General features: G+C 41.2%; 1 protein-coding gene across 1 annotated transcript in view; it reads left to right on the top strand.

Annotated features, from left to right (window-relative positions):
* Nucleotides 1–17,848, top strand: part of cth (cystathionase (cystathionine gamma-lyase)) — a 32,024-nt gene that overhangs the window by 3,670 nt on the left and 10,506 nt on the right. Inside the window, exons 3-9 of the mRNA XM_078407352.1 lie at nucleotides 4,666–4,761; nucleotides 5,293–5,402; nucleotides 7,757–7,888; nucleotides 10,815–10,872; nucleotides 13,452–13,529; nucleotides 14,997–15,149; nucleotides 16,676–16,797. Coding sequence (XP_078263478.1) covers nucleotides 4,666–4,761; nucleotides 5,293–5,402; nucleotides 7,757–7,888; nucleotides 10,815–10,872; nucleotides 13,452–13,529; nucleotides 14,997–15,149; nucleotides 16,676–16,797 — 749 coding nt within the window. The remainder of the gene's footprint in view (nucleotides 1–4,665; nucleotides 4,762–5,292; nucleotides 5,403–7,756; nucleotides 7,889–10,814; nucleotides 10,873–13,451; nucleotides 13,530–14,996; nucleotides 15,150–16,675; nucleotides 16,798–17,848) is intronic.

Genomic DNA, 17,848 nt, shown 5'->3' with positions numbered 1-17,848 from the left:
CCTGGATTATGCAATTGTGCCTGATAATTTCCTCTTTGTTCATGTGGCTCAGAAAAAGAAACAGTCTGCTGCCATAATTAACTCTCATATTGGAGGCCCACTCCTCAGCAGGTCATGTATTTCTACTGACCCGCTATGTTAGCCCAACCTTTTGTGTCGATGCATTTCTACAGTTTGTTGCCATTCAGACTGTCTACCCTATACAGTTCAGACTGTCTACCCCATTTATGCATTTCATAAATGTATTGATCTATCAAGTTGCCCCTCAACCTTTGACCCAGAGAAAACAAGTCTATCCAATCTCTCCCTGCAGCCGAAGCCGTTTAATCTGGGCAGCATTCTGATTATTGTGACTTTGTTTTTTTTTTTCTTTCCATTTCCAAACAAAAAAGGAACCCTGTTATTGGACTGGCATTTTTAAACCCCATTCTCTAGTACACAGAACAAAATGGCTGTCAATAGAATCATCTGGAGCAAAAGCAAACTGCTGGAGGAACTAATAGATTTAGGCCGCATTTGTGAAGGGAAACAGGCAGATGATGTTTCGGGTTGCGAAACGTTCTCTGGACGTAAAGAGTGGAGGGGAGATAGCCAACATGATGAGGTGTGGGGACATGAGTACGAGCTGGCATGCTATAGGTGTATCCAGGTGAAGAGGGGAGGATAGACTCGGATGGAGGCGGGGGGCGGGGGGGGGGGGGGGGTGGGGGAGAGAGGAGTATAGAGAACAACATAGGCAGGGACATGATTGGTGGAAGTTCCCAGGGCTGCACCTGATGGAATGTGGAGTATTCGACCAAATGAGCAAGGTGGAGTGGGCAGATGGGAAATGTCAGGGGAAGGGGCACAATGGGGCGAGTGTTTCCCTCCATAGACGTTGCTTGAGTTATTCCAGTGGGTATTTTTTGCTGATAATTCCAGCACCTGCAGTCTCATGTGTCACCTCATACCTACCCCTGGACCATGACCCTGCCACCTATTTGTGAACCCTGGGTAGGAGATAGAAGTGAGCAGTATGCAGTTGAGGAATTATAAGATTGGAGGCTTTGGAAGGGATGGGCTGATGGAGTAGGTGGGAAAGAAGCAGGGTGAGAGGGGACCGGTGTTATGGGAAAGAAGAGTGCGCACGAGATGCTGTTCCTCTTGTTGGCATTTGGCTTCACTGTGGCATTGGAGAAGGCTGATGTTATTCAGCCCAGTGTAGCAAGGGGGAAGGGATTTGAAATAGCTAGCAACTGGGAGCTCCAGGTGGGTCATAACAGACAGAGCGCTGGCGCTCTGCAAAACGCACCTAGTCTGCGCTTAGTCTCACCGATGTAGAGGAGGGCACCTTGAGAGTGCCAATTGCGATAGAGGAGGTGCATGTGAATTTCTTCCTCTCCTGTTTGGGTCCCTGGGTGGTGGTGAGGATGGAGGTGTATGAGCACATGGTGCAGGCAAAAGTGCCAGGAGAGGGATGGGTGGGGAGGGATGAGCAAACCAGGCAGACACGGAAAGAGTGTGCCCTGTGGAAAGCAGAAATGGGTGTGGAGGGGATATTGTGACAGGCAGTGGGAGAGCATTGAAGCTGGCAGAAATATGGAAGAATGATGAGTTAGGGTGAAAGATAAAGAGACTCCATTACCCATTTTGTCTGAGGATGAGGAGGGGTGAAAGCAAATATGCGGGAAATGTGAGATGCAGGCAAGGGCATCGGCAATCAGAGTGGGGGGGGGGGGGGGTGGGTGCTGAGGCATGAATATGAAAGGGACACCTCCAATGTCTTGGAGTGGAATTCCCCATCTCGAGAATGGATGAGGCAGAGAAATTGGAAGAAAGGGATGGCATAATTACAAGGGACAGTATAGAGGAGGTGTGGGTTAGTGGGTTTATCGTAAATGTCCATGCGTCATTTTGTCTCCTAAGAAGGAGAAAGATCAAGAAATCAGTGAGATTTCTTAGAAATGGATCAAATGAATTTGAGGGCCAGTTTAAAGTTAGTGGCGAAGTTGATGAAAATTCCCCACGGGTGAGGAGGCTGCACCAGTGCGGTCATTAATGTAGAATGGTCCACATAGCGAACGAAGGGGCAGGCATAACTAGGGCCCATATGAGTGCTCATGGCTATGACTTTGATTTGTAAAAAGTGGGAGAAGTCAAAAGGGTGAGAAGTTATCGAGGTTAAGTTTCTAGAACATGGATCTAACCAGTTGCTCTCTGCTAACATGTTCCTCCACCTGGCCAGTTCTGGAGCAAAATGGTGGCAGAAAGCACCTGGTTGGATTCATATTCTCGAATGAAATAGAGAGCCCAAAGGACCCTTGCTGAAGGGGATTGGAAGTGTATAGGGACTGGATGTCCATGGTGAACATGAAATGTTTAGGGGGTGGGGAATTGGACGTTGAAATGGTGGAGCACACCCAAGATGTCCTGGATGTAGGTGGGGAGGGACTGGACAAGTGGGAACAAAATACTCAAGATATGAGTGGGGGTAAGAGCAGGTAGAAACATTGAGCCTGCAGGTCAGTCCTTAGTTTAGACATAAAGTATGGAAACAGGCCCTTCAGTCCACCAAGTCCACGTTGTCCGTCAATCATACTAGTTCTATTTCATCCACTCCTTACCCATTCGGGGAAATTTTACGGAGGCCAATTAACCTACAAATTCACATGTCTTTGGAAGGAAATCAGAGCACCCAGAGGAAACCCATGTGGTCACAGGGAGATTGTGCAAACTCCAGGCACAGCACCCAAGGTCAGGATTGAACTTGGCTCTCTGGCGCTGTGAAACACAGGCTCTACCAGCTGCATCAACGGCCCAGTCCCATTTGTGAATCTTGGTAGGATATAATAACGTGCAGTATAGGGTTGAGCAACTGTGAAGGGGATATCTCACTTTGGTGGTGGGGTCATGGTCAAGTAGTAGGTATGAGAGAGACAAGACACTGGCAGATGCTGGAATCTTGAGCAAAAAACAAACTGCTGGGGAAGCTCAGCAGGCCAGGGAGGGAAACGGACAGACAACAACATTTCAAGTCTGGACCAATGCCTCTGCGTCCTCAGGAGATAGAGGAAATTTGGCATGTCTTTAATGACTCTTACCATCTTCTACAGATGCACCATTGAAAGAGTACTGCTGGGTTGCATCATAGCTTGGTTTGGGAACAGCTATGCCCAAGACTGCAAAAAAAAAATGCAGGGTCACGAATATAGCTAAGTCTATCACATAGACCATGTTCCCCATCATTGACACCATCTGCACTTCAGGCTGCCAAAGCAGCCATTATAATTAATGTCCTTTCCACCCTGGTTATTACTCCTTTGACCTGCTCCTGTTGGGCAGAAGATATGAAATATTGAAAATGTGTACCACCTGACACAGAACTGCTTCTTCCCCTCTGTTTTCAGATTTCTGAATGGTGCTTCCACAGCTGGAGTACAGTCCTGATTTTCCAACCTGTCTTATTATGGATATTGCATGTTTTCTCTGGAACTGTTATGCTACAATGTTGAGAAACTATATTCTGCAGTGTGGTATTTTTTTCCACTCTAACTGCTGTACTTGTGTTTGCCTTGATTGTATTCATGAAAGGTATTTTCTGATTTGATTGGGCAGCACACAAACCAAAGATTTTTACTGGACATCAGTCCACATAGCAATAATAATAAATCTAATCTTGGGTATGAGGTGGTGTCTGGTACAATTACAGTAAGTCTGGAATTGAATGTTGATCTAGAATAACTCGTACAGCGCAGGCATTAAATCCGAGACATTCCTGGTTTGTCGAATTAATTGGCTTACAGGGCAATGCACTAATATTTTAATAAACATCACTCTAAGAAAACTGCCCATCATTGAACATAGAACAATACCACACATGGGCAGGCCCTTCTATGCACAATGTTTGTGCTGAACATGCTAAGTTAAACCGATTTCGTCCGTCTGTTCATGATCCATACCCCTGCGCTTTCATGTGGTTATCTAAAAGCCTATTAAACACCACAATTGTATCTGCCTCCACCAGTACCCCTGGCAGTGTGTTCCTGGCCTCCTCCCATCTTTGTGTAATATATTTTTTAAACTAGCTCTGCACCTTTCCATTAAACTTCCCTCTCTCACCTTATAGCTTGTCTTATCACATTATGCATTCGGTGAAATTTAAAGAACTGCAGATCTCTGAGCTGATGCATTAACTCTGTTTTATGCATCATGCATTATGCAGATATGGCCCGACCTCCTGAGCACATCCAGCATTTTCGGTTCCATTTTAGTTGGTACTAGACCAAGTGGACCCGTTGGGCCCAAACCTCTCCTGCATTGGTGCAGCATCCCTCCCTCTTCCCTCCGCCCTCCCTCCTCCCCACCCCCCCCTCCTCCCACCCCCCCAACCCCCTCCCTCCATTCCCCCTCCCCCCTACTCCATCCCCCTCAACCCCCCTTATCCTCCCTCCCTCTCCCCTCCCTCCCTAGGAGATAGATTTAAACTTTAAAATGTGAATAACTTTAAAAATATAACACCGATTTCAATGAAACTTCTTCCATCAGCACCAAAGGGACGACGGTAAGGTGGGCCTAAAATTGACGCGCTATTCTGTACCGTTTTGGCTATAGTTCAGGAACAAACAAACAAATGAGTTTTAGTATATAGATATTGATGTTTGGGCTTTATTTCCCCTCTGTCTACAGGCATGGCATTTGCATCTGGTTTGGCAACTACGATGACTATTGCTCACCTGTTGAAATCCGGTGATGGCATTATTTGCATGAATGACGTATATGGAGGTACCTTTTGTATTTGCGCATTTCAGATTTGTGTAAGAAAATCAGATTAAACTACTTTTGCATGTTAGAAATGGGTGGAGAAACAGCAAAAATGCAAGCATGGACTTACTTGCTGGTGTCCCAATTTGATCATCCAACTGTGATGCCAAAGACATCTGTCTAATGATAATGGAGGTGCTCTTATGATTTAAATATACAGATCAGATATGTTGACAAGACTAGAACCTTGCTTTTTATTCTTAATGGGAAGAGCAGGTGTCCTTTCCTGCCAGGTTGAAGCAAACAACAGTTAATTTGTTTTATGGAACCCGTGGAAAACAGAGACCCCAAGTGCTCCACATGTGGTGTAGGACAGCTGCATGAAGCCTTCAATGCACATGTATGTGGCATTTTATTGTTGTCCTTGTGGTGTCCTGGAAACCACGATGCCTCTGCATTACCTTTAGCAGAAGATATTAAGATCTTGTTCTAATTATAAAACCTAGTATGATTCTATATGTTTCTTGAGATCTGGCTAATGTTGTCTTTTAGGCACCAACAGATACTTTCGCAGAGTTGGATCTGAAATGGGTTTGCAAACCTGTTTCATTGATTGCACGTCATTGAAGTGCCTGAGGGAAGCAATTAAACCAAACACCAAGGTAGGTAAAATTTGTTGAAAGTAGAAAATATGTAAGCTGTTTATCTGCTTCTTTCCACTCCCTCGATTATCTATTCCAGCCACACAAGTTAATGGTTACAATAAAAATCACTTACCTTGTGCAATCTTTCTTTGTAAGTACAATGTTCAAATGGATAGCTGCAATGTCTAAAATAAATATTGTTGATGCCTGGGAATGATATTTGGACCAAGCTATCAAGATCATGTGATTAGATTAGTTTATTTGGATATATACACCACAATACAATGAAATTCCTTCTTTACATGAAGCTCGTAGGGAAAATAGCAAATACAGTAATGATAAATTAAACAATACTCAAAAGTACAAAACAACAGAATGGTGTAAGATTGAAGTGCACAAGAGCAGGATAACTGAATGAGGTCGAATTAAGAGTAAGAGTACGGCTAGCACCACCAAGTTGAAGAATAAAGTTTAGAATTTGGTGCATGTGATGTCATTGTTTTAAAGAGTGGAATTGTAGAATGCATTGCTGACACGATTTAAACAACATAATATGTACAGTAAAGGACAATAGCATAAAACTGGTTTGTTAACAAAATAGAATTGCATATTTTATTTCCCAGTAATACAAAACTGAGTTTCAGTGAAAATAAATCCATGCTTGTAGTCTCAAAAAGAACAAAATGAGGGAGACGTGAGTATTGCAATATCTTTAGGGGGTGGGGGGAGGGGCATGGAGTAGAAGTGTGCATAAATGTATTGTTTTATTTTTTTTTGGAAATTAGAAGAAAATGAAAATGGGATATATATAGGTTTTCAGTATTAAGCGCACAAACAGGGCTTTCATTGTTATGATTTTAGTTTGTGGGTGTCGTATGACCAGATATGGAACAGTAAGTTCAGACTTTCCCAGTTTCAGGAATATTTGCAAAAAAGAATGACATTTTGATTTTTGAACAATATTGAATGCTAAAATAATTGTAAACAATTTAAATGAATACTATAAAAATAGTATTTTCAGAATAAATCATTAGATTGAACTGTTTGCCTGGGTTGATTATCAGAACTAACCTCAGTTCCATTCCCCGAGTCATTCTCTGAAGTCCTTAAATGATTGTTTTGTAATATTCAGGGACGAGTAAATATGTACAAGGCTGTAAGCCTGCTTTGCAAATAAATTAAAAAAAAAACCCCTGGTTGAGCACCTGTGAACATGCTGGTCAAGGGATAATTAACTCCAAGAGCTCTTATTGTGGAAGTATAATGAGGCAAAAGTTTTGCCAGTACTCTCTGGACACACTGAGTGGCTTGTCACAAGACCTTGAAGAGAAGAAGGTTGGTGGTTGGGGATTTTTTTTAGAATTATGTGTTTTAATAACAAACAGCAAGTTTGGAAATTCCATCCAAAAAAAACCATTGTCACTTTTGGGGTTTTCCATTTCAAGATACTGAAGAGTCAGATTTGAATAACCAATTGTTCTTATTACAATTGAAGAATAAGTCATGACCAACTGCTGTAGCGTCCAACCTTTTTTCTAAAAATTATCAACTGAAGTGCTGTAAGATTCCTTTTGGTATTGTTGCCAGCACTATCACTTAGACTAGGCAGTGCTAACAAAAAGCAGCCTTTATTGAAGGCAACTATGTCGAACAAAACAAAACTATTGGGTGGCGCAATGGTAGAGTAGCTGTCTACAGTGCCAGAAACCTGGGTTTGATCCTGACTGCGGGTGCTGTCTATGCGGAGTTTGCCCGTTCACCCTGTGACTGCGTGGGTTTTCTCTGGTTTCCTCCCACTTTTGTTCAGGTTTGTAGGTTAATTGGCTTCTGTAAATTGTCCCTAGTTTGTAGGGTAGAACTAGTGTATTGGTGATTGCTGTTCATCGTGGACTCGGTGGTCTGAAGGGCCTGTTTCCATGCTGTATCTCTAAAACAACAATAAATGGTACAATATATAATATTAGGAAAAATAGTATAAAAATGCCCCAATTACTCCCCCCCCACCCTTTAGTTTTCTTTTTATTTGTTTTGCACTTGTAGTTTTTTTTATTGCACTAAATTGTAAAAAAAAGCAGAGAGAAAGCTACGTGCTGGGTATACCAAGCCTGAGATCAGATTTGAAAGGACAAAGGTTGAAAATGGAAAAGGAGATGAAGGTACAATTCTGAGAATAAATTTCGCTACATGTTCTTGCATTAGTGGAAAATACTTTTAAAGTAAAGATGGCCTTACGAACCGTGGCTGTTCCACCAGGGTTGCCATTGATAAAAACATTGGCTATTTCCTTTTGTATTTCTCCTTCCTCCAAAAAGCTAGTAGAAGAACCCCATAGTGGAACTCCTTCCTCTAATTTGTTATGGTTATTTTCATAGCTTGTCTGGATTGAGACGCCGACCAACCCAATGATGAATGTTACTGACATCAAAGCTTGTGCAGAGTTGGTACACAAGCACGGAGACATCATTATGGTGGTGGACAACACCTTCATGTCACCTTATTTCCAGGTAATGGTGTGACCAATAAATATGCAGGATACAAATTATCCAAATTTCTAAATATTCTTTCAAGTTTATAGCGCGAGTTCATTTTTCCTCTCAGTCGAATATCTCTGTTTGGTGAGTCTGCACACAGTTAAGGTCATATCTGATTCTAGTTGGGCAACTTTGTTGAACCATGCTACTGAAGTGATGTGTCCTGAATCGAATTATAATAATTTGTGAGAAATAAATACACACGAATATTTTCTGCTCTCTAACCCATGAAGTTCATTTTTTTTTGCTTTGCAAAAATAACCGCGCCACTATATCCATGCATTCCAGGAAATATTCAGTTATAAAAGTCAGCACATTTTAAACTCGACAAGTTTAGTTGATTTAACTGTAATGTTCTAGGGGCCGGAGAACCTAAGGTGATGGAGGAACTGAAGGAAATCCACATTAGGCAGGAAATGGTTTTGGGTAGACTGATGGGACTGAAGGCTGATAAATCCCCAGGGCCTGATGGTCTGCATCCCAGGGTACTTAAGGAGGTGGCTCTAGAAATAGTGGAAGCATTGGAGATCATTTTTCAATGTTCTATAGATTCAGGATCAGTTCCTGTGGATTGGAGGATAGCAAATGTTATCCCACTTTTTAAGAAAGGAGGGAGAGAGAAAACGGGTAATTATAGACCAGTTAGTCTGACATCAGTGGTGGGGAAGATGCTGGAGTCAATTATAAAAGACGAAATTGCTGAGCATTTGGATAGCAGTAACAGGATCATTCCGAGTCAGCATGGATTTACGAAGGGGAAATCATGCTTGACAAATCTACTGTAATTTTTTGAGGATGTAACTAGGAAAATTGACAGGGGAGAGTCAGTGGATGTGGTGTACCTCGACTTTCAGAAAGCCTTCGACAAGGTCCCACATAGGAGATTAGTGGGCAAAATTAGAGCACATGGTATTGGGGGTAGGGTACTGACATGGATAGAAAATTGGTTGACAGACAGAAAGCAAAGAGTGGGGATAAATGGGTCCCTTTCGGAATGGCAGGCAGTGACCAGTGGGGTACCGCAAGGTTCGGTGCTGGGACCCCAGCTATTTACGATATACATTAATGACTTAGACGAAGGGATTAAAAGTACCATTAGCAAATTTGCAGATGATACTAAGCTGGGGGGTAGTGTGAATTGTGAGGAAGATGCAATAAGGCTGCAGGGTGACTTGGACAGGTTGTGTGAGTGGGCGGATACATGGCAGATGCAGTTTAATGTAGATAAGTGTGAGGTTATTCACTTTGGAAGTAAGAATAGAAAGGCAGATTATTATCTGAATGGTGTCAAGTTAGGAGGAGGGGGAGTTCAACGAGATCTGGGTGTCCTAGTGCATCAGTCAATGAAAGGAAGCATGCAGGTGCAGCAGGCAGTGAAGAAAGCCAATGGAATGTTGGCCTTCATAACAAGAGGAGTTGAGTATAGGAGCAAAGAGGTCCTTCTACAGTTGTACCGGGCCCTGGTGAGACCGCACCTGGAGTACTGTGTGCAGTTTTGGTCTCCAAATTTGAGGAAGGATATTCTTGCTATGGAGGGCGTGCAGCGTAGGTTCACTAGGTTAATTCCCGGAATGGCGGGACTGTCGTATGTTGAAAGGCTGGAGCGATTGGGCTTGTATACACTGGAATTTAGAAGGATGAGGGGGGATCTTATTGAAACATATAAGATAATTAGGGGATTGGACACATTAGAGGCAGGAAACGTGTTCCCAATGTTGGGGGAGTCCAGAACAATGGGCCACAGTTTAAGAATAAGGGGTAGGCCATTTAGAACGGAGATGAGGAAGAACTTTTTCAGTCAGAGAGTGGTGAAGGTGTGGAATTCTCTGCCTCAGAAGGCAGTGGAGGCCAGTTCGTTGGATGCTTTCAAGAGAGAGCTGGATAGAGCTCTTAAGGATAGCGGAGTGAGGGGGTATGGGGAGAAGGCAGGAACGGGGTACTGATTGAGAGTGATCAGCCATGATCGCATTGAATGGCGGTGCTGGCTCGAAGGGCTGAATGGCCTACTCCTGCACCTATTGTCTATTGTTTATTGAATGGAATAACATCCACGTTATTTTGAGAAAAGGATATTGTTTTGGTGTTGCATAGGTTCAAAGCTCTGGATGAGATCAATATCACACCCTGAATCCTCTTCCTTTGTCCAGGAGCTTCTTTTGATCCAAATCCTTCTTTCCTCCAGAACATTTTGTGATTACAATGTTTTAGCTTTTTGTTTTCTTTCCCCAATCTAATCACTTCATACATGGTAATATTGAATTTTATTTGCCATTTCTAAGTCCACCCAATCTCCACCATTGTACTTGTTTTTGCCTCTGTATCCTACTGATAAATTATTAATGCATAGCATGAACCAATGCTCTTCAATGAATGTAGACCTCTCAGCATATGGCTGCAGGATGATCAAACACCCAGACCAATGACCAAGTTTGAAGTAGATGATTAATCCTCAGGGTACTCTGTCAAGGGACCTTTTTAATTTTTCAGAAAATTCTCTTGCTCTCGTTCCATATGCCTTCCCCCATTGTATCCCCATTGCTGAAGGATTAACATCATGATCAGTAATAGCTATATTCACTTGCTGGTGTCTTAAAGTTTTTCTTTGTACCATTCCAAATTGAATGTCAAATTTCTCAACAGTCAAATCAACCAGTTAAAGTCTTTTTCATGATCCAAGCATAAAATGGGTAGTTAATCTACATTTGCTTTTAAATCATTTTATTTGCAGTTCACCAGAAATAATATAGAAGTAGGATTTGGGCATTTGGCTGATCTGCCATTTAATGAAATTGTGATTCATACTTTGGAATGTATTGGAAGGCTGCGTTTAATGTTTTATCTTATTTGATGGTTTAGTTAAAATATGTTTATTTTGATGATATTTCTCCCATTCCTGCAGCGTCCTTTGGCCCTTGGTGCTGACATTTGCATGTATTCTGCAACGAAGTATATGAATGGTAAGAGAATTTGGAATTTAAAGCAGTATGTTTGCATATTGATGTTGTGGACTGATGTCTGTATGAAAGATGAAATTCTGCTGTAACATAGTGATGATTGGTTTGATGTTTGTGATTTGGGCAAATGGTAACTAACATTAGAAGTGCTAAAATGTCAGAAGTTTTTTGATTCCCAGTGCCATTATTTTAAATTGTCTATCTGCAGTGCATTATGAACATTGGACCTGTAATTATGATGGATTAAGACCTCATTTTTGGACAGTTCATGTAGCAATTGTATCATTAGCTCATTTTAGCTTTTTTCTCAGCCCTGCCTTTCAAATCTTCATTGATTCTCTGTAACAATCTATCCTTGACTCTTGTCCTTTCTTTCCATTCGGTAAATCTTCGTTCCTCATGACCTTTTTAAAGATATATTTTATTTTTGGGGGGAGGGGGGGAACCTGAAATTTCACAAAGAACATTAAAGTATTGGGAGTAAGCGGTTCAGTCTCTTTCCCTGCACAACCATTCGGTATTATTGGTGCCACTTTCTTGCACTAATATTATAACCCCTTGATTCCCTTCATACAGAAGAATGTCTTGATTTCCTGAATTGAATATGCTCAGCAATTAAGCCCCTCTACCCCTCTTAGGTAGTGAATTATATGATTCTTTGCCTTCTGAACAAATAAATAATCATTTCCACTGTCCTTTATGCTGACCTCTTGTTTTGAGACTGACTCCTGGTTCTAGGCTCCCTGGCTGGGGGGGAACTGACTCTCTTCCTACCAAGCATGATAAGAATTTTGTACACTGGTCCTGGCTCGAAGGGCTGAATGGCCTACTCCTGCACCTATTGTCTATTGTCCTGTACTCGCTGAAGTTTAGAAGAATGAGAGGGGGGGGGGGGGGCTCATTGAAACATACAGAATAAGGAAAGGCTTGGGTAGAGTGGATATGGAAAGGATATTTCAAGTGGGAGATTCTAGGACTAGAGGTCATAGCCTCAGAATTAAAGGACGTTCTTTTTGGAAGGAGATGAGGAGAAAGTTCTTTAGTCAGAAGGTGGTGAACCTGTGGAATTCTTTGCCACAGAAGGCTGTAGAGGCCAAGTCAGTGGATATTTTTAAGGCAGAGATAGATAGATTTTTGATTAGTAATGGTGTCAGGTTATATGGGGAGAAGGCAGGAGAACGGGGTTAGGAGGGAGAGATAGACCAGCCATGATTTAATGGCGGAGTATACATGATGGGTTGAATGACCTAATTCTACTCCTAGCACTTATGACATTTCTATGAGGTCATCTCTTCAACTCCTAGGGAGTACAATCATACGCTACTTAATCTCTCTTTGTATGATAAACTCACCATCCTTGGTATCCAATCTGGTGAATTTGCACTTCCTTTTTCACAAGTATATCCTTTCTTAGCTTCCACATCTATGTACACATGTTTGATAAGATTTCACAAGGGCTCCATGTAATTTTGGAATAAGATGTACTATGTCCTCTCACAATAAAGGTTAGTATATCATTGTCTTCCCAACTGCTGGGTTTGCCTCCATATTTACTTGCAATGGACACCACAGACTCTTTAAGCACTGGCATCTTTCAATCTTGCATCATTTCCAAATGTTTTGCTCTTTTGTTTTCGAGCAAGTATATTACCTTGCAAATTTCCACATTATATTCCATGTCATATCCTTCCTGTTCTTTCAGTATTTTTCAGTTCTAATGGGTCCCAGACCTCAAACATTAACCATTTCTCTTTCCATAGCTGCTGGCAGACCTGAGTTTTTCAAATTGTTCCATTTTTTAATCCATGTATTTCTTCCACTTTAATTGTATACATTTAGAAATCCATTAACTCATTCTCTTAAAACCTTGCCATAACTGTTAAACTAGAGAGATTTGTAGGTTAATTGGCTTGATGAATGTAAAAATTGTCCCTAGTGGGGGTAGGATAGTGTTAATATGTGGGGATCGCTGGTCGGCACGGACCCAGTGGGCCGAAGGGCCTGTTTCCGCGCTGTATCTCTAAACTAAACTAGACAGATTTATTTTTACAAGTATGCTTGCTGTCTTGCCTGGCTTGGCATGGATTCTCAAGGACTTGGTCTCCAGGAGCAATGCTGGTACTAATGTGAGGAGAATATTTTGTGTGCACAGCTCATTTGCAAGTCACGTGTATGACTGCACAAGCCCAACTGCCGTTGGCTCAACTCCAGCATTTCATTCGGTGTGTTGTATTTCAAAAATGGCTAGATTTTCCATTGCTGGTCCCATTTCCACAGACATGTTTCAGATGTGTTCTGTTTGGGATGGTGATGGAAAATTCTGGAATGTTAATTGAATTCTGAATGTGCCTGCTTGGCTTTTGCTTATGTCGACATCATGTTGGGTCTTGGGTTTACCAACTTTCACCAAGTATTGTAAAGTAGACTTTGAAAGTAAAACGCATAAATTTCCTGTTTCAATGCCTCTGTCAGCTTAACCTAACTTTAAGTTAAAATTGTCTACTCAAGCTTTTTGTTTAAAAGCCATGTGATTAGTGTGTGACCCTTGCCTAATTTTTGGTAATAATTCCCTAACTTTCTAGGTCATTCTGATGTAGTCATGGGGTTGGCTTCCACGAATCGTGATGACCTGTATCAAAAATTGAAGTTCTTGCAAAATGGTAATGATTTCATCTAAATTCTAAATAACTTGATGTAGTTTAAAAAAAAAAATCCATAATGTTTCGTAATAGCAAGCTAATTTATTCTAGTCACTCGTTACACTGTTCTTGTGTAAATTTGCCTACCATGAATGACCCAATGTTAAAGCATGGTCTGCTAATTATTAAATGCATTTTACAAGTTGATAGGTTGGTTTCAATACCAAAGCACATATTTTTTTAAGGCTAGTTGTTTAAACAAAGCCACAATACCCCAAATTTACTGGAAAAAACCTTGCACCTACCAATAGTAGGTTGAAGCATTGGTCAGTATGTGACCCACTTTATTGCTTTGAGGTTCCCAGAGGATATCTCAAAGGGTATCAATTCATCACTAGGTTCTGCATGACACTTCCAGTATTTTACCTCACTCCACTGAAGGGGTCTCCAAAGTAAGAATGGTAGAAAATTAGTGGAACTAGGTTTCAGAGGAAGAATTATGATGATCATGTAAAGTAATATCCATCTTGTGTGTATATATAAACCATAATTTATGAATATTTTGTTTACTACTGATAAGATGCTATCATAAAAAGAAATGGAATATTGAAGATTTAAAACACATGTAAACATTTTGAAAGTGGGGAATAAATGCTTTAATGATAAGCATATAAGTTTTAAAGATAAATGGGGTAGTAAAATGAAAATGCCAAAGTACATATAAATAATTGCCACCACAAATTAGGCAGTTGAACAAAGAGGAGGATTTAAATAGAATTTATAAAGGCATGACAGAAATATTGAATTGTGACTCAATTTTCATGAAGTGAGTAATCAAGAAATGGCAGCAGCATATTAAAAAAATCTCTGAAGGAGCCAGTGAGCAATAGAAAATTATACTAAAATTCTGAAACATGGACAGCAAAGGTGAAAATACAATGCCAGTCTGGCAGCATCTATGGAGAGAGTGTTAACCTTTTGGGTTGAGACCCTTTAGCAAAACTGGAGAAATGTTAGAGAGATTGTGTACGGGGGATGAAAAAGGGATTTTTGTAATTAGGCAGAGATCAGAGTTATCTCAATGATACAACTACTTTCAATGATCATCTTGGAGAGGGAACTGAATATTTGTACATTATAGCTGAGCTGTTGAGAGGAGTTGAAATTCACATGCATTTAAAAGTAATCTGCCATTTGATACAGCCAGAAAGAATGCAAGTAGAAATACTAGAATTCATTTGTGGAGCAAGAGGATAGAAGAAAAAGTTTAAGAAAATTTTAGTTTTGTTTGAAATCGGTCCCCCCTCCTGGAATCCCTTGCATTTCTGGCCTCCATGAGTTAGAAGAGGAGTTGGATGTGGTAGTCCATATGACGTGAATTTCTGAATGTAATTATTTTGAATAATTCAAAAGGAGTAAGATGAACTTTTCCACAATGTGCCAAAGGTGTGTCAAGTCTTTATTATATGTTTGTTAATTGTGTTACAGCTATTGGTGCCATTCCATCTCCATTTGATTGTTTTCTGTGTAACCGTGGTTTAAAGACATTATCACTACGAATGAGGCAACACTTCAAAAACGCACTGGCTGTAGCCCAGTTTTTGGAGGCAGATCCTCGGGTAGAGAAGGTCTTTTTCCCAGGTGGGTGCTTTGAACACTTATTTACATGACTGGTGTAGCAATATCTTCCTAGCGCAAACAAATTTGATAGTATCTTGTTGGATTTTATTGTCAATAATTCTCTTGACTAATAGCTCAGTTGTAAAATAATTCATTAGATCCTTTTCTTAATAGTAGTATTGATAACTATTTACACTTAACATAGAACAGTACTGCACAGGAACAGGCCCTTCGGCTGACAATGTTTGCTCCGAACATGACAAGTTCATAAGTGATCGGAGCAGAATTAGGACACAATTTATTTTAACTACTTTTTTTTAATGTAGAAACTTTGACTGTGTTCTTTTTATGGTTCTTGCACTCTGGGTCCCTTTTTTTAAACTGAATTCTGATGCACTGCTGTTTCTGGCAACTTTGTTCCTCTTCTTTGGATCTAATACTGTCCCCAGTTTATATGCCATGGTGAGGTGGATTTTCCTTTTCTGTTTTTGCTCCAGAAAGAAATGTATAACTGTTACTTTTCCTGCATTCATTCCATATGACCACCACTAGTCTTTTTGAAAGAAGCCCCCCAATTTATCACAGCCAATCATACCTTTTAAAATTTCCCATTGTTTAAATGTAGGACCCTAATTTTAGAACATTGCTCTGGTTCCTGTGTTCCTTTTTAACTCGCCAAAGCTCTAGTGTTAAAGCCCGTTCGCCCTCTGAAATAAGAAACACTGTCAGACACTGATAGTAAAGACACTATATTACGCTAGCGGGAGTGGGGGAGTCACTGCAAGTTTGGTCACGTACTTGCAGCTCCTCGCGATCCCACTCATACCTTTTCAAATTTCCCATTGTTTAAATGTAGGACCCTAATTTTAGAACATTGCTCTGGTTCCTGTGTTCCTTTTTAACTCGCCAAAGCTCTAGTGTTAAAGCCCGTTCGCCCTCTGAAATAAGAAACACTGTCAGACATTGATAGTAAAGACACTATATTACGCTAGCGTGAGTGGGGGAGTCACTGCAAGTTTGGTCACGTACTTGCAGCTCCTCGCGATCCCACTCAATTATTTTGTGCACCGGCAGTATATTTTATACACGAGTAGCCACAGGTCCAGCTAATCACACAATCAACACATTTCTGCACCGTTTCTTATTGTCTAGAACAGACGTTGGTCTCTGCAGTAGTACTTGGTATCGGGCCTGTCTCCTTTAGTCGCAACGCCCTGTGCAGTTATGCAAAACAACCTGTTATACTCTAACTAGCAATTCTAAGTAGGTAAAGCGGGCTCACCACACGCACCATGCAATCTGTACACATTAACTCTTAAACCCCCATCCCCCTACATTAGTACCCCCACAACCTTTCAATTTAATGTATCCTGTGCCTGCTTCCATCTAACTTGGTTCACAAGAATATTTATTGTCAAGTGTATTGAGCAGTTGAGTCATTGAATCACAATTATCCATAACTTAGGAAAAATTGACATATTCTCAATATGCATTGATTCCAAGTATATAAAAATGCCTCCCTTTCATCGTAAATGTGTTTCTTGCAGGGCTCCCTTCTCATCCACAATACAAGCTGACAAAGCAGCAAAGCACTGGGACTTCGGGCATGATAGCTTTCTTAATTAAAGGAAATCTGGAAAATGCCAAGTTATTCCTGGAGAACCTCAAAGTAAGTAGATAGAGAGATAGAAGTACTGTACTGTTAAACATTGTCCACTTCTAGCTAAGCCTGCCTCTATATAGGGTAGATGTTGACGAGTCTTTGCCCTAGATGGGAGAATATGTTGAACAATCCCCTTTCCAGGTGTTCACTGGCCCTATACCCAAACTCTGTCTCCACTACATTAACGACTGCATCGGGCTATCCCCTACATCCATGCAGAAGTCGTGAACTTCATTAACTTTGCTACCATTTCCATCCTGCACTCAAATTCACTTGGACCATCTCTCACATCTCCCTCCCTTTTCTTGATCTCACCATCTCAATCACAGGAGGTAGACTATCAACTGACGTCTATTATAAACCTACTGACTCACAACTATCTAGACAACACTTCTTCCCATGCTGCCTCCTGCAAAGATTCTATCCCCTACTCCCAATTCCTCCATCTGCACCGCATCTGCGTCCAAGATGAGGTGTTCTATACCAGGACATCCGAGATGTCCTCATTCTTTAGGGAACAAGTTCCCCTTGTCTTTCATAGATGAGGCACTTGTATGTGTCTCCTCGGTATCTCATAACTCCTCTGGCTCCTCCTCCCAGTCGCAACAGGGACAGAGTCCCCCCCCCAGTATTCGCCTTTGTCGCATGCAGCACATAATCCTCTGACATTTTCACCTCCAACAGGATCCCATCACTAAATCACATATTCTAATCTCCACCCCTTTCCGGTTTCCACATAGACCGTTCCTTTTGTAACTCCCCGGTTCACTCATCTCTTCCCACCCAAACCACCCAAATCATCTCTGACTCCACTGTCAGAGTGAGGCCACACACAAAATGGGGGAACAGCACCATGTATTTCGCTTGGGCAGCTTAAAATCCAGCCGTATGAATATTGATTTCTCTAATTTGAAGTAAACCTTGCATTCCCTCTCTCTCCATCCCTCCCCCCAACCTAAGGATCCTGCCAATTTTACTGTTTGTATCACCTCCACAGTAAACAATGGTCCATCGGTCAAGGCATCGAGTAGACATCTGTCATGAAACCACTGCATAG

This window comes from Rhinoraja longicauda, chromosome 11 (genome assembly GCF_053455715.1).
Source record: "Rhinoraja longicauda isolate Sanriku21f chromosome 11, sRhiLon1.1, whole genome shotgun sequence".
NCBI lineage: Eukaryota > Metazoa > Chordata > Chondrichthyes > Rajiformes > Arhynchobatidae > Rhinoraja > Rhinoraja longicauda.
The sequence above is the reverse complement of the archived record's forward strand: the minus strand, read 5'-3'. Positions and strand labels throughout refer to the sequence as shown.